Here is a 22,524-nt window from a genome sequence, read left to right on the forward strand (position 1 = left end):
GTGGAATCGTCCTTAAGACACTAAATGTATATAGACAGACTGCTCTTGGTGGGAACTGTTGGGCTTCTGTAAATATCATCATAGAGTACGGTCTAGACCTGCTCTTTTATGAAAAGCGCTGTGAGATAACTGTTGTTGTGATTTGGCGCTATATAAATAAAATTGAATTGAATTGAATAGACAGTAGGGAATTAACGTCACAGTTATAAAATCTAAGAACGCAGACCTTTCTACTGACTCCACCAAAAGAAAGATGCCCAGGGCCCCTGCTCATCTGTGGGAACGTGCAGGGCAACAAATTGCAATGTCTGTTCTGTGAGATGCCTAAGACAGCTCGACAGGGAAACAAGAAGGTCAGCTGATTGTCCTCGCAGTGGCAGACCACATGTAACAACACCTGCACACACCAGATACTGATTGTTACTTTTGATTTTGCCCCCCCCTTTGTGTTAAATTTTTGTTTCTCGCATGTCTGTGAAGTTTTCAGTTTATCCCTTAGTTGTTGAATCTTTTTATGTTCATACAAATATTAAAGAGGTGGTATTATTCTTTTTGGCTTTTCCCCTCTCTTTTATTGAGTTATATACCCTTTTGTGCATGTAATAGGTTTGCAAAGTGAAAAAGCCCAAAGTCCACCCCGGAAGGAGTTCCCATCTCCCTCAGAAAACACTGCTCTGAACTGCCTGAAAACGCTCGTTTGTAGTCCAAAAATGTACTTACAGTCCACAGTACTTAACAGAACAATCAGGTGGATACGTCACAGTGTTATATGAAAGAAGCTGTTTTCATTCACAGAAAGTAAATTCACTCAAGCAATCTTTTTTTTTGAATGACGAGTTGTGTTTATTGTTCCATGTGCCATGGTCGTGATCACATAAAAGATTAGTTAGTACTTTAACACATCCTGAAGTTTTAAATGTCAAAGTTTTACAGTTTAGAAGCTAATGAAGTTTAAACGTCAAGAGTCACTGGCAGCCATTCTACCTTATTTAGATACGGCGGGAGGGGGGCAGAGTCCATAGGTTGCAGGCTGGACCACCAGGATGCTCACAGCCAAATAACAGGATCTTCACAGTAGAGCAGGAAAACAGGCTGCAAATGTAGGCCTACTACGCAAGCTATGATGACTTTCACCTTGATATTTTAGCGCAGATTTATACCTAGCCGAATTGCACTGTAGGGGGCGAGAACGAGTCTTCGAACCTGTGTGTATGCCTACTGTGAAAATACCACATCAAACGTGACGTGCTAACATGGATGCAGCTATGAAGCCGCCGGGTTTAAGAAGCTTCCCAATGGTTTTCTCAAGCAGTTTGTGATGCATTTTGGAAACAGGAAATGAGCCCCTGGTCTAATGCGCCACCTGGCTTGATAAACCCGTTCTCAAAGACTTACGGCAGAATTCAAGTGAGCCATTTTAATCAAGATTACAGTGAGATTAATCTAGATTAAAAAATTAAAATCTATTAATCTATGCCCACCACTAATATATATATATACATAAAAATACTTTTGTTACATATTAATAACTCACCACTCTGAAACTCTTGCTCCAGTCCATGTTGCCAAGCTGGTCGGCAACATGTAGCCTACAGCTGAATCGAAGCTCTTTACGGACTTCTCGCTGACTCGCCCTTCTTTGCTTCGGGTTGGCTAGTAGTCCTTAACAACTCCCAACAAAGATCAATTAGAGGCAAGATGTATCACTCCATAGCTAAAACGAAGCCTCCAACACAGGGTGAAAAGAGGAGCTGCAGCAATGTGCAGTATGACAAAAATGTGGTGTTTTTTGAAAATTAAACCATGTAAACCTGTCCTGGTACAACCCCTAAATAAGATTTTGAACATGAAAATTAACATAATACCACCTCTTTAACACATGTTAAATTTACTGAAAATAAAAGCAGTTGTATGTGACTGGACGTTTCTTTTTTGCTGAGTACATGTAAAGCACTTCCTTAGATGCTCAAATACACATTGCAGCAACTCTTACAGGGAACAAATGTTCTCTCTGAAAATTAATGGGAGAGGAAAGAAATGTGAGACCATGTGAGAAGTTTAGAGGGGAAATGTCTCTATGGTGAACCTATAAACAACTCAGAGACATCTGAAACATGACAAGAAGCTCCAACTAGACTTTCCACCCCTGATGATAGACTGGAGTCAAAAGTAATAATGTAGGACAGAGATGCAGGGATGCTTGATTAAACGGAGACTTTAATAGTAATAAACATGATTCTGTGTTTGATGGGTAGCTAGTTGCTGAAGGACACCAGTGATTAAACTGTCAGAATGTTTAAAAGCACTTCCAGAGTTACCTTCATGACAAAAACACAGCGGATGTGTTGTTGGTTAAAATGGTGGTCATTTGTTTTTGTTTCTTTCAGAGCCTTTTCCACCACCTGACCACTGCATTTCTTATGCTAGTGACCTTAAACAAAACTCTAACGATAGCCTGTTCACCCAGAATACATCTGTTCCCATGCTAATGCCCGAATACGGAGCAGTCAGCACCAGGTCTCAGGACTGTTTTGTTGACGTAGACAGGCCGGGAGATACACAGACTAGCTCCGTTGCTCCGCGTGGCATCCTCAAGCATTTGTCCACTTCTAGCTCAACAGACTCCCTGCTCTCTCGTCTGGAACTGCAGAGTCCAGTTAGCCTGGATTCTCCCACTGAGACCTGGATAGAGAGGAAGCAGGTGAGGTTCAGCTCCATAGTAGGTTGGACCGAAGTGGAGTGGCAGGATGGGAAGGAGCTGGGAGAGCACAGTTTGCTGGACATCGACTCCATCACTCCCTCCAAGGCGGGAAATAATAGTGATCTTGAGAATACTGGCAGTACATCTCTTGGCACATGTAGGCTTTTACTCATTCAAAGTCAAGTGGATTCTCAGGAAGGTGAACTCATTTGCAAAAATGAGGCACACATCCAAGAGCAAGAAGCTGGCCAACATCAGGTCCTGTGTGGTAAGAATTTTGTTTAAAACCATTGAGTCAAATAAAAGCCAATCAATACATTCATAGACATTTACAAGCATATACAAAAATAATGTTCACATCATCCTGCTTGTGCATGTTCTTGCATGCAGTGAAATATGTGCATTTATGTATGACTGCTTACAAAATGGGTGGGAAAGAACAACAAGAAAAATCTGTTTTTATTTAGATTTTTCTTTAATTTACAGTACGTTGCTTTGGCATTATGGGAAATCTGTCACAAAATTCAAGTCGTCATTTGTCGGCAATTTATCTACTAATGCCTCATGCCATGTGTTGGACTTTTTCATTAGTTTATTGTGAAATGAAGTGTGACACAGCTAATCCCATAGCATATGATTAGGTCTAAAGTGCAGCCTTAATCTACTCATTTTATTTGGTCCACAATTGGAGCTCATTATTTAAGTATTATAATGCAAATGCTGGTGGATTGATAAATTTTACATTGAGTGCAGAAGCGAAATTGATTCTTAAACCACTGTGCGTAGGTGTTTTGTGTTTTAATTGTATATTCAAAATTATTCTGATAGCACAAGTGCAGCAATGAGACAGTGTTCTGTGTTGCAGCCATTTCATTTCAGTGTAATTGGGTCAGATCTGCTAGTATATGCATTGCTGGTTTCCATGCTTTCTAAACTACTGATGGGCACTAAAGTTAAGCAGATATGTAATATATATATCGAGTATTTTATAGTTGTTTGTAACAATTGTTGGTTGCTGTCTTTGCAGATGTCTCTGATCACTGTCATTCGGAGTTCCTAAGCCCTACAGTGTCTGGACTTGTTTCTGCTGAGCAGGAGACAGGTAAGCAGGAGTCGCACCTGGAGACCAAGCCTGAAGAGGACCGTCACTCTGAGACTAAGGCCACAGACTGGCCAGCTGGACACAACATTCATCAACAAAAGCTGCCTGAACATAGCACTGACAATTCTCTTAAGGCCACCTCAGATACCAAGCTGTCAACTAATTGCAGCTCAAAGGGTTCATCTCATGTGGTTTCACCCAAGCCTAGACAAAGACTACTTGGAATTTTTAAAAAAGATAAAGAGAAAACTGCTGGAGTACAGAGTCCACAGAAAGAAGAGGTGAATATATCCAAGCAAAAAGAACCAGGCAACACCCAGAATCTCTCCCAAGGTGCTGCAGACACTACTGTGGACAGCCCTGCAAGTGTCAGACAAGAAGCTCCTCCTTCTGAGTTGACAGAGGTTAGAACACTGCAACTTACAGCACTGCAGAACACTCCGTTTATGGAAACAGTGGCCTTGGTAGATGCAGACACTCAGCAGGAGGCAACAGGAGGTAGAGTTGTTCAGCTTCCAGAGAGACTGTCCAATCTGAAAGCTTTCTGGGAGAGGGAAAACAGTGGTCCCAAAATAATATTTACCAGAGAAGAGGCAAGGCACAAAGACATCACCAAGATAGGTATAGAAGCTTCACAGAATAACTGTGATGTGGTGAGCATCAACAACAATCTCTCACCTCAAATGACAATGACTGCTGGCAGGTCCCAAGAAAAGAGTTCATCACAGACTGTCTATAGCCTCTTAGTAGATGTATCTAAAGAAGATGGCACGTACAGAGCGAATCCAGTCCTCATCTGTGATGAGACAGATGACTCTTTAACAGGTTCAGTAACAGAGTCACAGATTTCTGAGCCGCAGGAAAATATCACCACTCCCGTATCTTTCTCTGTAGCCTTTAACACTCAGAGGCAAGAGGGGGATATTCCAGTTCCCCTTCCCAGGCAGTCCAGTTCCAGTCCCCCAGAGGACAGGCCAGCCAGGCTCAGTGATCTTAAGAATTTCTGGGAGAAGGAATATACAGGACCTAGGGTAATTGCTGCAAGAGTCAAGGAAGCCTCAAGTAGTTCAGTACTCAATCAGCCTGATCCGAGAACATCCTTAGATAGCAGAGAGAAGTTTGACGCACAACTGTCTCCATACAAAAACAGGTCTAATGTTGTCTCGAAATCATCAAAAGTGACAGACAAGGGTTTTGTCAGGCAGAGTCCAGACAAATCACACCTGAGGAGTTCTGATAGTTCTGGGGATGTACAGTCTACATGTCACCAATCCCAAGTCAAGGCTGATAGGGAGTCTCAAGAAAGGCCCCTCAGTCCTAGTAAATGTCAATCTCCAAGATCAAAAGACCAGGATGATGAAGTCAGGAGGAGTCCATCTAAGACCTGCCACCCAAGCGTCCTACCTAGAGAATCTTCCAGTCCAAAGATATCCAGGCTGGAAGGCTCTCCATTGAAAACCTTTCCAATAGACATCAACCCCCAAACTAAGGTTGATGAAGAGCAACAAGGAAAGCTGACACCTGTGCCAAGACAGAGGAAGAGTCCCTCTTATGAAGCAAAGCAGAAAGTGCTAATAGACACTAAACCCAGCAAAGACATCATCTCTTGTCTTCTCCCTTTACATCTAGAGGACAGCAGGACTTATTTTGGTAATGTAAATACACAACAAAGTAGTTTAAACTCCCCTTCTTCATCACAAACTGAAAAAGCTTCAGGGAAGAAGCTGGGGCCATTTACACGCCTTGCTAGATCTTTCATACCTCAGGATTTTCAACACTACCTCGGGCCACAGGAGAAGGCCCATGTTCCTCAATTTCACCAGGAGAAAGCTGCTGCTGCTGCTGCAGAGGATCATGTGGTACACAGACCACAAAGTGCCCTCAGAGAGTTTGTGGGAAACCAAAGTGACAGTCCCACTGAGGGGAATCCTCCCAGAATCAGTTCTTGGATTGTGCACAATAAAGACGGGAACTCCAGCCGAGACATTTCAACCACGGCCTGGTCTCGGGCAAGTTCAGGCAGTGAGCTTTTTAATTCTGTCTTCATATAGATTTCTTCAAGATAATGATTGAGCAATGGAAATCACAGTGATGTTTTTCTTTAAAACAAATCAAACAAAACAATAATTTTACATTAGTATACTTGCCCTGACAAATTCTTCAATTTCAAAATTATTTTCTGTGTTTGTACAATCATTTGTGTTCACCGACCTTAATTTGTCTATTCAAATTTATTTGTGTATTCAAAACTGCAGAACAAATGTTTAGATTTTAGTGGTCTTTTAATCCTTTAACCAGTAGAAAATTAGTTCCTAGTGTTTACTATGATGAGAGTATCATTCTTACAGTCTAAACAGATTTACTAAGCATTATACTTGCCTGAAATGTTTGACCAAATATAAACCAGCAATGTTCCACTTTTTACTTCCATTGAAACAGAAACATTATCATTTTAGATGGTTGCTTAGTATTAGTAAGTAATCAGAAATTGTGTAACTGTGTTGAGTCTATTTTTCAGAGCAGATTTGGTTTAATATGTGGCAGGTTCTGATGAGACTTCTAGTCCCATCATGTCAGCTCTGAAACCATTATCTTCAAGGAGCATCTCCTCATCCAAAAGTCTGGAAAACCTCACCTCACAAACAAGTAACAGAACTCTTACTTCTTTAATACAGCAGCTGGTCATAAATTTATTGTATTGTGTGCAATATTTCAAGTTAAATAATATAATTTTATATAGGAGTAGTATGTAAATAATACAGTCTCATGGCCCCATTTCTTCTCAGGAGAACAGAGGACCCAAAATTACTCAACAGAACAAATTAATCAGAGTGTTGATGAAGGTAAATATCTGGTCCTCTATTTATACACACATTTATCGGGACATACACAGGCTTGGCAATGATTTAAACGTGCAATAAGCATACTTTTGAAATCCAGAAATACTCCTTATGGTCAATGTAAGAGATTCAAAATCATATCTTTCTTGTTTCGTTTCTTCACTTCTACCGTCAGCCTTTATTCGCTCCAGCTCAAAGCAGATGAAAAGCAGTGTGTCAGTGCCTGTTCTTCAGCTGGATGAGGTAAATCACGTTTAACTGACTCTTTGAACTCACACAATAAAAGTATGATATTCAGTATTCACTGCCGTCTGCACTGCAGTTAGTCAACTGATACGTTTACCAACTTTACTACTCACATAAGATCTAGATGATTGTTTGCTCTGATTTCTCTGATGTACTTCTGTGACAGATTTTTGTTGTTTTTTATGTGTCATTCATGTCTTTCTGTTTTCTCTGATCTGATCAGACGGACAGTGACAGCCCAATTGAGACTAACTTGGGCTTGAGAAGAAACACAGGCAGCTCCATGTCTAACTTAAGTCTCTCCTCGGGAATGGCCTCCATGTCATCTGTATGTTCATGTGGAGCTCACAAGATAATATATGTTTCTGATAAAAATACATAGTGCATATAGATTGTGAGCCACATTTGTGGAAAGTTGAATGTTCACTACAATATAATTTTTCAAACCTATCTATTCAGATTTGTTTATCTTTTGATGATTGTTGAACCAAGTCATGTGGTAAGCACATTTCAGATTAGAATAATTCACTTTTCAAATATCACTATGCAAACTGGATATGGAAGGATAAGGCTGTATTTTCTTATTGTCAGCAAAAGACCAAAAGCAACAATACGACCCTTCACTGTATTTGGCTCTCAGCTCCAAGTCCATTGAAGGTTTTATTTAAAAGTCATTAACTTAGGTACAAGAATATAATGGAAAACTAGTATGTTTATAGCAGTATGGTAACATTTGGCATAGTCACTGCAGTTGTTTATAGCTGCCATACAATTTGCTTAAGCAAAAATAAAAGACAACTAGAACTGCAAGCAGTTATAAGCGGGATCCAAGCCTCTCGGTGTAAGCCACCCCCCCTGGCCCCGCGGAGGGCGCGCGAGTCGGCCCGGGCGCCCCACCGTGGCTCGGGGGGCCCATGGAGAATAAACGAGCAGAGTTCTAAATGAAAGGAGCTTGCGGTTATGGAGATCTGAAATTAATGTATGTCTATGGGAGTGTTATTTCATTTCCTATTAATAGCGCCAACTAGAGGCGGATTGATGGCAAATTTCACACAGCCCCTCTGGAGGGCGTGCCAGATAAGGTCCCCGAGTTTGGTGTACATTGGCCATTGCAAACGTAAGAGGTGATATGACATCCTGTTTTTAGCGTTTGCGCAAAAATTTGTTTGCTTATAATTCGGCCGTTTTTTGGCGTATCAAAATTCCCTCTATAAACTTTCTTCAGCTTGGTCCAGAGATGGTCCGTGCCAAGTTTTGATCGGACTTGCGGCTTCGGAGGAGTTAATTAAAATAGGTTTTTCAGTTTTCGCGATGTAGCAAAAATAAAGTTTAGGCGGAAATGGGCGTGGCTTATACCAGGAGTTTCAGCTCGATCCCCTGAACGCGTGGATATATGGTTTTTGATGGTTCCCAGCACTCGGACTTGGACCCTTAATTAGGTTTTTCCTACACTTTCATTTTGATAATTGTACTACTAAAAGAGTTTAAACCAGAGAGCATGGTGTTTTCTCTTTTTTGTGTTATTATGAATGAGCAGGTCAGTGGCAGCATCAGCAGCATTTATCCTGCAGACTGTGGTGACATTGAAGTCCAGGGAAACATCCAGTTTGCTGTCAACTACATCCAGAAACTTGGAGAGTTTCATATCTTTGTGGTGCACTGTAGGACTCTGGCAGTGGCTGACACCAAGAAGACCCGCTCTGATCCGTAAGTGCTTTTTATAAACGGTGTGATCAAAATGGCAAAGTACAACAAATAGTAGGACAAAGGTCATATTATCCAGGATTATGGGAACTAATTATCCTCTGGTAGATATCTTAAGCAATTAACTTTTTTCCCTGCTAGACACCAAACATACTCCAGACAGTTCTGGAGATTTATCACCTAAGATTACTACTCTTTTACAGACGATAGAAATTGGCTAAATGTCTGTCTGGACCATCGTGCAACTCTACGTACAGTAGGATTTCCTAGTACTCCAAACCAGGCTCCAGAATGGAGATTTAATTTAACACTGTCAGCAATTTTAATCAGTTTTACAGGAAATTCTTGCATTTCAGTGAGAATTCTGTGGTGGAGGTAAGGTATTTATAAGATGATATCAAATGTTTCCTTACAAATAACACTGTAGAATTTGCTTCTGGTCTTAACAAGACTTATCCTAAAGATATACCAGATTTAGCAGAATAATACAGGCATTTCGTTCTAAAAGAGGATGGGAGGGCAGGGGTAAAGAGCGGTTTATAAATACGATTATAGAAGTAGAATAGGAATATAAGGCTACTGTCTTTTCACAGGTATGTGAAATGTTACCTTCTTCCTGACAAAACAAAGTTGGGAAAGAGAAAAACCACTGTAAAAAAGAAGACTTTAAACCCCACCTACAATGAAATCCTCAAGGTAAGAATTGCATATTTAGTCTTTTATAAATTTCTCATTACATGTATTTCATATTTTACAAAAATCTTTGCTGCTTTCTTATCCTTTCATAGTTTAAAATAACAATGGAGGTGTTGAAAACTCAGAATTTGAACATCTCAGTGTGGCACAACGACACTTTTCGGCGGAACAGTTTCCTGGGCGAGGTGAACCTGGACTTGTCAGAGTGGGACTTCAGCAACACACAGATAAATGAATATGCATTAAAAACCAGGGTAAAAGCTTTGTCTGTATGCAGACAGTGTGTATTGTGGAAGGGATTTGATTAGAGATTTATTCACCTCAGCTCTCTTTCAGGTCTTTCAGGTCTCAGCACAAACCGCAACACTGTCTCTCTCACGTCTGATAGACAACAGAGGACAGATGAGAGTCGCCCTGAGATTCCTGCCGCAGACGTCTGACAGTGAGCTGATGACTCCTCAGTTTGTTTAAATATTTTTCCTTTCAGATTTGAATCACTTATTGTGGTCTGACTGCATCCATAGGCAAGAGAACATCTAGGACGGAGACTGGTGAGGTGCAGATTTGGGTGAAAGACTGCAAGAATCTTCCTCCAGTCAGAGGGGTTACTATTGACCCATTTGTGAAATGGTAGGATGTCCTGCAAACTGTCAGGTCACTGATTATCAAGACCCAATTGTGTTCAAGATTCAATAAGTAAATCAAACATTATTTTAAAAAATAATAATAAAAATACTGACAAACTATGTAATATAAGAAATAATCCATTACATTTTCTATTGTCTGTTTGCTCATTCAGCCTGAAGCAACAGCAAAGACTCTGTGAGGAAAAGTGAGATTGAATGTAAAACAGTCTGTGATTCTTACTGTCAGAGGGAACGATCATGAACTGTTCACAGCGCGTCAGTTGTACTAGTGACACAACCCATTGTGGGTATTGGAGAGGGAGTGGGGCGCTGAAGCGCACACGACCAGGGGCACGAGATCACGGAGCGACCGGCCCGCTGCAGATGGTCGGTGATCGTTCCCTCTGGCTGGATGAAGTCTGACACTCTTCAGTATAGAAAATAATAGCAATAAAGCATGCTGTCAATATTTCACAAAACCCCCAAAATTTCACAAATCATGCTTTTAGGGGAGCTGATGTCTTAATTAGGGGAGCTAAGCTCCCCCTGGCTCCCCCATAGTTCACACCCTGGTTATATGGCATATTTTGCCTATATTTATTAATGTGATTATCTATTTCATAATGTCTTATTTATTATGTTTTGTCAGGTCTGTCCAAATGAGTAAATGCATTTTATCTCATTCTCTTCTTCTGCAGCAATGTACTTCCTGACAAAAGCCAAAAAAGCAGACAGAAGACACGGGTTGTGAAGAGGACCGCCAACCCGATGTTCAACCACACCATGGTGTACGACGGCTTCCGACCAGAGGACCTCAGAGAGGCCTGTGTGGAGATCACAGTGTGGGATCATGACAGACTTAACAATCACTTCATCGGTGGTCTGAGGCTAGGGCTCGGCACAGGTGAGACTCCACTCCACTGTTACTCTTCCACCTTGCATTAAAGTGTGATCTGAATTAGAAAAAAATCAAGATCATGAGAAAATTTTCTTTGCAAGACGCGTAAAAATATAACCACAATTAAAACACAATAAGATGAATGAAGACATTAGAAGTGCCGGTACAACATATGCAATACACAATACAATAAAAGCAAACAGTAAGAGAAGGCATAATATAAAGTACTTAGCTGTGCAGGAGAGGTCTATATAATAACACAATCACTTTCTGTCAATAATAAAAACATCTTCATATATAAAATACAGTATTTGTTGCCCTTTCTAGCATATCGCCAGAGTGTGTTTAATTTCTTGTCAATGTAAACACAAAAGGAATATTCAGCTGTCCACAGTTCTCACTTTGTGCCCTTTACCAATCTCTGAGGAGGTAGAAGTGATGTCAGTAACCATATCTTGGTTTTTTTAGAGATGTTCAGTCTCAGAAAGCTAACATAACACCATTGTACAAGTGACAACTGTGTCATTTGTGAATTTAAGAATGTGCTTGTCCTTGTACTGACTCCTACAGACACTGGTGTAGAGAGGAAACAGTAGGGACAGGACACAACTCTGTGATGGCCTGTAGAGGACATATTACCCTCTGAGATCTAGAATTGTGGGTTTAATGTGTGGTCTGAGTTTGGATACACTGTCAGGATAATGAACAAACCTGACATATTATTGTATTTACACCATTGTTTACATATTTGTGTCCACTCACACTCCCATCCCAGTGAGGGGTTTGTATTTTCATTATTTCTATGCCTATGTAAGACATGCAGACTGCATTTTAATACCAGGGTCTCAAGCATTTAATCATTTTAACATGACTTTCAGTGATTACCTTCATATTAATAAGATGATTTCTATGCCTTTCTGTACAGGGAAGAGTTATGGGGTGGAAGTGGTTTGGATGGATTCAACAGCAGATGAAGCAAATTTGTGGCAGAGGATGTTACAGTGTGATGGTGAATGGGTGGAGGATGTTTTACCTCTGAGAATGTTGGTGGTGGCAAAAAGCATGTCAAAGTGAGACTGTATAAAATGTGTTGATAAATGTGCACTGCATGTACATTTGAATGGATCTACAAACAATACACTATAAGTGGAAGCGTAGCTTTAGTGAGTAATGTGTATCTAACTAATGATCATTGTGTGATAAATAAATATACACTGTGCATTAGTTTGTATAGTCCAAACCACATGTTAAATGTCATCACAAAAGTTAAATTTCTACAAATTATACCAAATAGGGCAGAGGATACAATCATACAGTTAGAAAACATACAAATTGTTTTGATCTGAAGATATATTTGATCTGAGCAATAATGATTTGTATATAGTCCTATTGTTATATAATGTGACTGTTGCAACAAGCAATTCTATCTTCAATAAACAGGATATTAATGTGACTTGTAATTTGGTGTATAATAGTTCATGTGGCGCCCCAGCAGCCTTAATGGTATGAGTAAGGGTTCTTTGCTGCATGTCATCCCCTATTTTCTGCCACCTTTCTCTTTCTGTAGCTCTCACTGTACAGTAAAGGCAAAATGCCCAAAATATAATCTTTAATATACAGTATCTCACAAAAGTGAGTATACCCCTCACATTTCTGTAAATATTTGATTAGATCTTTTCATGTGACTACACTGAGGGAATGACACTTTGCTACAATATAAAGTAGTGAGTGTACAGCTTGTATAACAGTGTAAATTTTCTGTCCCCTCAAAATAACACATCACACAGCAATTAATGTCTTAACCTCATGAGCGAGTACACCCCTAAGTGAAAATGTCCAAATTGGGCCCAAAGTCAGTATTTTGTGTGGCCACCATTATTTTCCTCTTAATCCTCTCGGGCATGGAGTTCATCAGCAGCCTGTTGCACCAGCGATACGTAAGTTCTACCTTAAGTTAGGGTGCAAAGTCCAAGTGCATGCGTGAATAGTCTTGGACTCTTACGTTCAGTCGTCACACGGCAGCTGCCTGGGCTCTGTCAGCAGAGGAAACAGTATTGATTAGTTCAGGACTTCAGGATAACTGTGGGTCTCTGGGTTTGAGTCGTTCATTTGTCACGTGACATCTCGGCTACTGTGGAGCAGGAATGAACGACTCGTTCACTGCTCACACGGGTCCTCCTCTGTCTTTCGTTCATTTGGCAGGCTGAGTTACTGCCAGCGCCAGAGAATGAGAGGCAGGTCGGTTGTCAGGTAACAGTCACTGGACTGACATTATATATCTATTTTGATAATTTTGTGACATTTAATAAAGCATAACGTTATTACAGCGCAGTTATGTTGTGTCATGGTTTTAACAGCCGTACGGTAACTTTAGTCCTGCTAGTGTTTACAGCTAACAGCTGATGAGAGTTGTTAGGTACACAACCTAACTTTTACTTTTTATTTACCAACAGAGCCGTGCTGTTGTTTCACAGCTCCTCACTGGTGAACAGCATGTAGAGTTTGAGATTATTATTAAATTTGTTAAATTTTAATAAGAGTTTTATTCATCTAGTGCATCAAGCTTATTACTTCAATATATTCCCGCAAATCTGATGTTAATATATAGATATTACTCATAGATAGCAACATAAAGCTACTGTATGAATGAGCACTTTAGAGATATAAAGATAGTAATTATAATTATATAGATATGCTGGTCTGGTTGTATACTCTGTAAAGATTATGAAAATAGACAGATTTAGCTGCAGTAGTGGTGATTGCATATTGACAACATATTTCTGTGGTTTTTACATGGTTTGAATTTGGTTGTGGCTCCACGGGGCTTTATAGAACCATGATAGAGAAAGATCAAGAGCTGAATTTGTGCATTATACTTTGTCAATTAGAGCAAACCAGGCAGCCTTCTGTGTTTGAGAACTGCACTGTTTTTTTTAAATTGCCCACTAGAAGGCTGCAAAGCTGCAATAGCCAGCCTACTTAAAATGAACGAAATGACACAAAAAAAGATTAGTTCATTTTAATGAACGAGATTTGGTGACATTTCCCATCACTAGTCCATACTCATCAAAACAGTGTCGCAGAAAATGACGTTTACACATCCCATGGCCAACAGCACTATTCTTAACAGAGTTTCTTACGGTTGTGTCATCTGTTTGTCTCTCTCTCTTTCAACGTTTTGCAATACTGAAGAGGCTAATGGCTAAAAATAGCAACAAAACACCAACAAAAAGGTATGTATACAAGGACAAATAATTCTGATTAGGTGATAACTAAGAAACCTTAATCTACAGCTAGTGTCACAGTGACATCGAGTGGTAAAACTACAACATACACGTAATTTAACGGTGCCCGTAACGAACAATAAAGTATAACGGGCAGATGAAATTGTAACATTATAACTTATATACGGGTAGCAGCCATTATGCCCCTCATATTTCAAAATCTATGTTTTGCTCCTCCTGATCCCAGTCACCCCACCTTTCAAAACGATGCGCCATGACAACCACTTGACTATTTTATGGAGGACTTTACACCTATTAAGGACTAGGTGTAAGATTTAAGTTGTAACTTATGTTTACGTTGGACGTATTTCAGCTGGTGCAACTCTTAAAACGATAGTAGCACGTAAACTCCGACTTAAGTTACGTTCAAACTAGGCTAAGTTTGAACTTACACATAGTCGGTGCAACCCAGTGCTGAGCTTTACATGTTGCCACGGGAGTCCTCTTCCACTCCTCCATGACGACATCACAGAGCTGGTGGGTGTTAGAGACCTTCTGCTCCTCCACTGTTTGAGGATGCCCCACAGATGCTCAATAGGGTTTAGGTCTGGAGACATGCTTGGCCAGTCCATCGCCTTTAGACCACTGCCTTGCTAAAGAAGCTGAGGGTCGTCATCATATTGGAATACTGCCCTGCGGCCCAGTCTCCGAAAGGAGGGGATCATGCTCTGCTTCAGTATGTTACAGCACATGTTGGCATTCATGGTTCCCTCAGTGAACTGTAGCTCCCCAGTGCCGGCAGCACTCATGCAGCCCCAGACCAGGACACTCCCACCACCATGCTTGACTGTAGGCAAGACAGACTTGTCTTTGTACTCCTTGACACGCTTGACACCATCTAAACCAAATAAGTTTATCTTGGTCTCATCAGACCACAGGACATGGTTCAAGTAATTGGTGTCCTTAGTCTGCTTGTCTTCAGCAAACTGTTTACAGGCTTTCTTGTGCATCATCTTTAGAAGAGGCTTCCTTCTGGGACCAGTTTGATGCAGTGTGCGGCGTATGGTCTGAGCCCTGACAGTCTGACCCCCCACCCCTTCAACCTCTGCAGCAATGCTGGCAGCACACAGACGTCTGTTTCCCAAAGACGTGCACTCAGCTTCTTTGGTCGACCATGGCGAGGCCTGTTCTGAGAGGAACCTGTCCTTTTGAATCGCTGGATGGTCTTGGCCACTGTGCAGCAGCTCAGTTTCAGGGTCTTGGCAATCTTCTTGTTGCCTAGGCCATCTTTATGTAGAGCAACCATTTTGAGGGAGTAGTACCAGTTTGAGGGAGTGTGACAGCGATATCACCAAATTTAACACACCTGCTCACCATTCACACCCGAGACCTTGTAACACTAACGAGTCACATGACACCGGGGAGGGAAAATGGCTAATTGGGCCCAATTTGGACATTTTCACTTCACTTCACTTTTGTAGCCAGTGGTTTAGACATTAATGGTTGTGTGATGTGTTATTTTGAGGGGACAGCAAATTTACACTGTTATACAAGCTGTACACTCACTACTTGTAGCAAAGTGTCATTTCTGTTGTCATATGAAAAGATATAATCAAATATTTACAAAAATGCAAGGGGTATACTCACTTGCTAACACCCAAAATGCAGATTTTGGACCATTGTGTCAAAACTCTACACACAAGCCAAACAAGACACAACACTTGAAAAAAACTTGGAAATGAACATCTCACTTATGTCTAGACGAACTTCGGCAATCAAAAGCTAACACTTCTTTTCCAAAGGGAATTTTTATTTCAACACAGATGCACCATGTATATTAGACACTGAAAGCAGCAGCAACACATTGATGACCTTTATTCAAAACACTGCTGTCTTTAGTACTTTGTAGACCTGTTTTATTTCATACAGGCCTCTATAAAAGATTGTTCAAGTAAAGAAAATCTACTACTAGTCAATACAACATGTTTTTGGAAACTCACAGCAACAAAAAATTACAATCAAATAAAATTATAGTGTACTGGTAAACAAAAATTATTGTGCAAGGAATGAGCTGGATAGTTTTATGGATCTTGCCTTTTATTAGTGTCGGGTGATGTCCTCTCTGGCTAGGCAACGGGTAAAATATTGTATTGCATGTTTTGTTCAACTGTTGATTTACCCCATCTGAATGTCTCTGCATGCATTCGCAATTGCTTGCAGAAGCGGCATGCGGGTATGTGGTTGGCGGTTATGCACTTTCTAATGCCAAGCCGGAAAGAATTCCTCAATCAGATTGAAAAATGGTGAGTCAGAGGGCAGCTTACCTGAGGTCTATTTGTAGTCCTACAGCTGTGACTAATTGGTGTTCAGTTACTGTTTAATTGTTTTAATGTGTGTGTGGGTGTTTTACAATTTCAAGTGTGTTTTACATTGAATTGTTTTCCCAATAACTGCAAGAGTTTTAATTCTTGAACAAAGTGTGTAATGTATTAAACTGTGTGTAGTGTTTTGCACTGTGTGTTGCAGAATTGATTACAAAGTGCAAAACTGAAAATGTACCTGTGTGTAAGTCACAATTACAAAGAGGTAAGGTTTTCATGCATTGGTCTCACTTTTAGTGTGTTAGTAATCAGGAAAAACTGTAATAATGATTATACTGCATTAAATCCAGATCAACAGATGCAGGGAATAGATAAGTTTAAATGGCAATATAGATTATTGCTCAAATTGAAATAGTGAAAAGAAAGAGGAAAAAGTTCCAAATTCCGTTGTTGGTGAGGAGTTGTGTTTAAGGCTTGCTGCTAAACAAAACGCTTGTTTTTGGTCCAAAAATTGGATAAACACCGACTTTTTATGAGGAAAATGCAAAAGAAGTGACCACAATACGCCAGTGCAGAGAAAGAGAGGAGAAAGAAAGAGAAAGAAGGAAAAGAGATCCAGTTTGAAGAAGGAACAGAGCTCAGAAACAGAGCATCAAGCTGAACAAGGAGAGAACAAAAACAAACACAAAAGAGGATAGAGGGACTCAAGCAAGTTACAGCAAACTACTGGACACTGAAATCAGTAAGTTTTATTATTTTATTACTATAAAACAAGTCCCAACTGAAACACTCAAGCTAATAGCTAACAAGCTAACACTGGACTGTGGTTACCTAGCAACGGCATCAAACAGCAGTAGTGCTGTTTTAAACACAGAAGCTTGAAGATCAACACCTGTTTCATAATGTCTCCACACTCTGAAACCATTGACTAACCCCCAGCTATCAAAAGCAAAACTGCAAGGGGAAAATATAAACAAACAATACTTAGAGAAAGACCAGAAATTCTGTTCCTGGACCACTACAAAGATGGAAGATCCTGCAATTTAATCTTCTGGACGGATGAACCATATGCCTGGCTGAATGTGTTCAGCTCTCATTACCCAGCAATAAAGAGGCATTTGTAATGGATGGAAAATAAGTGTACGGGAAGAAAATGACTCTGACACCAGCAGAATAACAGTAAACCTCTTCAAAAATGGAACTGCCATGATACAAGGCGACCTGAGACAGTTTGAGCTCGACCACAGCTGAGAGAGATTCAACAAGAAGTAACTCGTCAGAGAAGACAGCTGGATCATCTCAGTGAGGAGGTGAAGGAACATAGGAAGGACAGAGACAACTGCAGAACTGAGTTGGCTATACTGAGAAGAGCTACAGGACAGGGACAGGCTCAGTCCACAAGCCAGACTGAACTCCACACAACCCCCTGTGCCCACCTCTCAGACCCAGACCACATCCAGCCAAACTCCCACTACACCTGCTGAAAGACAACACAGCCCTTTCCTCGAGGACTCCCCCCATCTCACCCAGCCTGGTGCAGACTCTAATCCCCCCCGTACCAACCATTTTAATTTTTAATATATTATATAATAACACACACGCTTACTGTTTTATTTATTTATTTTAATTTTAACTTTTTAATATATCTTTATTTTTCTAACACACACAAACACACATACGCTTTAATTACTTGTTTAATGAAATGTATGGGGTTGATTGTTCTTATGTAGTTTGTATGATGCTTTGGCAATATTGTTGTTACACATTCATGCCATCCATCCATCCATCGTCAACCGCTTATCCTGCGTATAGGGTCGCGGGGGGTTGGAGCCAATCCCAGCTGACATTGGGTGAAAGGCGGGGTATATACATTCATGCAAATAAAGCTAATTTGAATTTAAGTGTGATTTCAGATATCAGGGGAATTTAAGTGTGATTTCAGATATCAGGGGAAACAAATGAATGCTAGTTTACTTATTTAATTTCTTTAAGACCTAAATTTAAGATTCAGAGCTGTCATCAACCCAAAGAAGACAGAAGTTTTGCCTACTTTTGCAGCATAGTCTCATTTGAAGATCCTTCAGGATAAATTTGAAAATAATCTCATTGGCCAATCGGCACTACTTTCAAACTTATTATCAAAGCAATATTGACTGAAATAAAAATAAATGAAATAAAAAGGCTTAAGTTAAAGTACATGCAAATCAGGCAGGAAAGAATGTTTGGAAACAAATGAAATCTCCAGAGAAAGGATAAAATGAAGATGCACAGCATTTAGGAGCTCCCCTATGTATGGAGAGCAAAAAAGCAAAAGAGTGTGTACAAAGATGCTATGTAAAGGTGTGAATAGGAGGCGAATAAGAGAAACTTGCTGTCCTGAGGGGGAAACATGTTGCATGGTTGTCCTTACTTTACGGATTAGTTTAAATTCATATGTTAAGCGCAGTAGTCACATATTTCTCCCTCACTATAATCAATCAACTGTGATTCTAGCATCACTGGGTGATAACTTGCATAAAATATTACAAGATACATATGTTGATACAAGAGTCACTTACTTAATCATAAAATTCCTAAAACACTATCAAGAAATTAACTGCACTGCTAACAAGTGAGCAGAAGGCTGAAAAACAATTAATTTGAACACACAAACTATAATAAGTCACATATTTAACGAATCACAACTAGCCTACATTCTTAATACAGAGACCATGGTTAATAGATGGCAGTATGGTCACATGGTGAAAGAGGGACTCAATTCATGAATGGACAATTCATTTATCCTACATTGAACAGATGTAGAAGTTGGACTGTTCTTCATGAAAATGAAACATGGTGAGCAGTATTTGCTACATTGCTGACTAGTTTAACATGTGGTTAACAAAAGAGCTTTTCCAAGTCACTTATTCAGAATCCAAACAAAGATTTATGTCACATCTGCTGAGGTCTCTTATCTTTCTTTTAGTAGGATGAGAGGAAGGGCAGTGAGATTTTGTGTGTGTGAGTCTTGATAGGAAGGCGGCCTTGGCTATTCTTTTTGGTTTTCAGGCCTCCTCTTGATTTATGATATTCATTCAGTCAGAGTTAATTCAGTTCTTGTCCTCAGGGAAAATGATCCCATGGTTGTTTGATGTATTTTGCTTTGTCATTATAGCCAGCAGCATTAAAGAATGAGTCTTTATTAATTATTAATCTTGTTATCATGACAAACACATAAAACCAAGAGAGCAAGGGAGTCTCTGTACTAGGTCTGGAAGGTGTTTGAGCGACACCTTTATGGAGGGGGGAAATGTGTTAGTGCAGTTTTTAAATCCAGAGAAAGTTTTTTTTTTAACCCCAGAGGAGTTTAGCAATGTCCCAAACAGTTCTTCCCTTTATCTTCTTAGAACACTCACATCCAGTCTACATGCCTGGTTGATTGAATTAAGTAAAAAATGAGGTTGTTCACTACAAAAGAAATGCTTACAATTTCAAGGATCCATATCAATATTCTTGGTAAAACAATGTATCAGACAGCAAAGAGAAAAAAATGTTTAGTGTGAAAGGGGTAGCTACAGACAATTATCAGTCAAACATGCAGCTCCCCTCAGTTTTATGGAGCTTTATAGTGAGTTTCTGCTCATTGTTTAGCTTTCTGGACACAACTTTACTGTTTTGCCAGGTATTTCCCTCAGGAGTCAGGCCTGCAGAGACAAAAAAAATTGCTAAAGAGAGTGAATCTTGGAGTTTAATTCACCAGGTGATCATCATGTTGTTCTGTAACTGTTGGAACAAGTTCCCCATATCAATTAATTCGATCAGTTAAACAATTAATTCATAAATAAAAAGCACAGAGAACAACACAGCCAATATAGCACACAACCAGTGGCACGCTTCATAAAGCCACCAATAGCTGTAAGTGTAGACCACAAGGTGGCAGAAGAGCTCCATTCTTTACTAGTCCACTGTCTGACTATCTGACCAGAACAGATTTCTAAAATTGATGGGATGATTGTTATTTATATTACATGACATTTTAAAGAAATTAACTTAACCAATAAATCAGTCTATTACATATAATAATTAATGAAGTAACTCATACATTAGACAAAACCCCCATGTAGCTTTACAACCTGGAAAATGCTGTCAAAACATACATTAAGGTACATTAACACACACACAAAACATTTCTTACTTGCTGCTGTGTTAACATTTTTTAAAGAAAGCAATATCATTTCTCAATATCCTTTCACAACTAACTCTTTTGCAAGTTCTGCATTTGCCAGCTACTTTGGTGTTGACCCACCCTGACAGATTTGGGCACAGGGAATGCACTTGATCACATTTCCTTTGACAGTTGCCTCTATCTGAGCATCAGATTATCCAGTGGGTATCTGCCCCTTGCAGAAAACCAAAACAGTTGGACTAGTGTAAGGCAGCATCATAATGACATACTGTACATTCTGCAAACCAAAGCCTTCACCACCTACATCATCAGGGATGATTGTCCATGTCATTTCCACAGTGACAGGCATCAGTGTATATTTATCATTATACAACAAAACATAGTCTGTAGTCCCTCCATGCTACAGACACACAGAAAATCCCCCCATTATTTATGGTGGACTGCAGAGGATGAACTGAGGAGTCTCATAGCTTCCTTTAGTATCCTTTGGACTCTGCAGGCACCTCACCAATATCATTGATGCTCGGGAGATGGGTACCAATGATCTTCTGAGCAGTTTTAATCACCCGCTGCAGAGCCCTCCGGTCCTGGGCCGTGCACATCCCATGTCAGTTTGTGATGTTTCCAGTCAGGATGCTTTCTATTGCTCCTCTGTAAAAGCTGACAAGAACTTGGCGTGGGAATTTTCTTAAGATTCCTTAAGAAATCCAGCTGTCTCTGAGCTTTCTTCACCAGCGTGATGAGATGACCATGTCAGGCTCTCTGTAATGCTGATTCCCAAGAACCTGAAACTGTTCACCTGCTCCACCTCAGCTCCACTGATGCAGACAGGAGTGTGTGTCTTTGTCTTCTTAGCTTTGCTAATGTTATCAGTTTCCTTAGTATTATTCCTAAGTGTTATTGTTGTTTGAAATCCAGCCGATGATGGTGGTGTCGTCCACAAACTTCACAACAGAGTTCTCTCCATGTCGGGGATGCAGTTGTGGGTGTACAGCGTCAACAGAAGGGGGCTGAGCACACAGCCCTGGGGGTTTGCCAATCAGTGTTATGGTGGAGATTGTGTTGAATGCTAAAATCAAAAACAACACTCTAATGTAGGAGCATCTGGAAGGGGCAGGACCAACTGAGGCTTCATCTTCGCACCTTAGAACCTTTGGGTGCTGCTAGCACATGGAGAAGGAAGAAATCCACAGCATACCAATTTACGTTTTGTTCAACCAGTTCACAGGAGATTATCTTCACGTTAAAAAATCCTGTTAACAAGCATGTTACTGACAGTGGCTTCCACACTGTCAAACACATGTTCAAATATCTGCATACCTTTGTTGAAATCAGATTTTTTTTTTTTTTTTTAGGCATGAATAAGTAATTCGGTTTCCCTGAGAATCCTAATCTAGAGGAAACAGGCCAGGGCTGTTTTTCCCCCCCATCCAACTCATTTTGGAAGCGAAATAATAGACAGATAAAGTTAACTGTCTAAAGAAGGCAGTGAAAAGGAAGGCCTCAGTTCAACAATAAGGCCTTTATTAGCTCGCCAATTAATTCTATCATGAAAGTCAGTATCTCTCTCTCTCTCACACACACAGACACACACGTTTCTTTCTACTGCAACATCCAAACTAAGAGGAAGTAGCAGCAAAACAAAGAATCTTCTTATTGCTGGTGGAGACGATTTGCCAAGCAGGATGTAGCTTTTTTATCAAGGTCCTTCTGTGTGTGCACACTGATGAGCTAATGCACCTGTGGGTTCAGCAGCAAAAACCTCCATGATGATGAAGGGTGGGACTCTGGCATCCTCAAGGGCCAAAGACCCCCCACAACTTGGATCACCCATTTTCCACAACACCAGTACTTCCTGAATGTTGGCATTCAGGGGAAACGCCACACATCTTACATATAAAATGTCACTTTACTTCTCATAGGTAGTACTACTCCACAAATTAAATTACTATGAAAAAGGTTCACCTTCTGTGCCTCTTAAGGAGCTTTAGATAACCCCGA

At 40.2% G+C, this 22,524-nt stretch overlaps 1 protein-coding gene across 5 annotated transcripts in view; it reads left to right on the forward strand.

Annotated features, from left to right (window-relative positions):
• The window catches only part of sytl2a (synaptotagmin-like 2a), a 32,696-nt gene extending 20,430 nt beyond the window's left edge, over window positions 1–12,266 (forward strand). For 3 of the 5 annotated variants that reach the window (XM_038709409.1, XM_038709410.1, XM_038709411.1), the window contains 13 exons: window positions 2,388–2,969; window positions 3,729–5,825; window positions 6,348–6,449; window positions 6,590–6,646; window positions 6,819–6,886; window positions 7,113–7,217; window positions 8,427–8,596; window positions 9,187–9,289; window positions 9,382–9,543; window positions 9,626–9,731; window positions 9,814–9,919; window positions 10,614–10,819; window positions 11,739–12,266. In XM_038709409.1, the coding sequence (XP_038565337.1) occupies window positions 2,388–2,969; window positions 3,729–5,825; window positions 6,348–6,449; window positions 6,590–6,646; window positions 6,819–6,886; window positions 7,113–7,217; window positions 8,427–8,596; window positions 9,187–9,289; window positions 9,382–9,543; window positions 9,626–9,731; window positions 9,814–9,919; window positions 10,614–10,819; window positions 11,739–11,887 (4,013 nt within the window). In that variant the 3' untranslated portion in view covers window positions 11,888–12,266. The remainder of the gene's footprint in view (window positions 1–2,387; window positions 2,970–3,728; window positions 5,826–6,347; window positions 6,450–6,589; window positions 6,647–6,818; window positions 6,887–7,112; window positions 7,218–8,426; window positions 8,597–9,186; window positions 9,290–9,381; window positions 9,544–9,625; window positions 9,732–9,813; window positions 9,920–10,613; window positions 10,820–11,738) is intronic. The other 2 variants (XM_038709412.1, XM_038709413.1) reach the window with 2 other exon arrangements.
• The last annotated feature ends 10,258 nt before the right edge of the window (window positions 12,267–22,524 follow it).

The sequence above is a fragment of the Micropterus salmoides genome, unplaced genomic scaffold, assembly GCF_014851395.1.
Source record: "Micropterus salmoides isolate LMB-PRFRI ecotype aquatic unplaced genomic scaffold, ASM1485139v1 Ms_hic_scaffold_9, whole genome shotgun sequence".
NCBI lineage: Eukaryota > Metazoa > Chordata > Actinopteri > Centrarchiformes > Centrarchidae > Micropterus > Micropterus salmoides.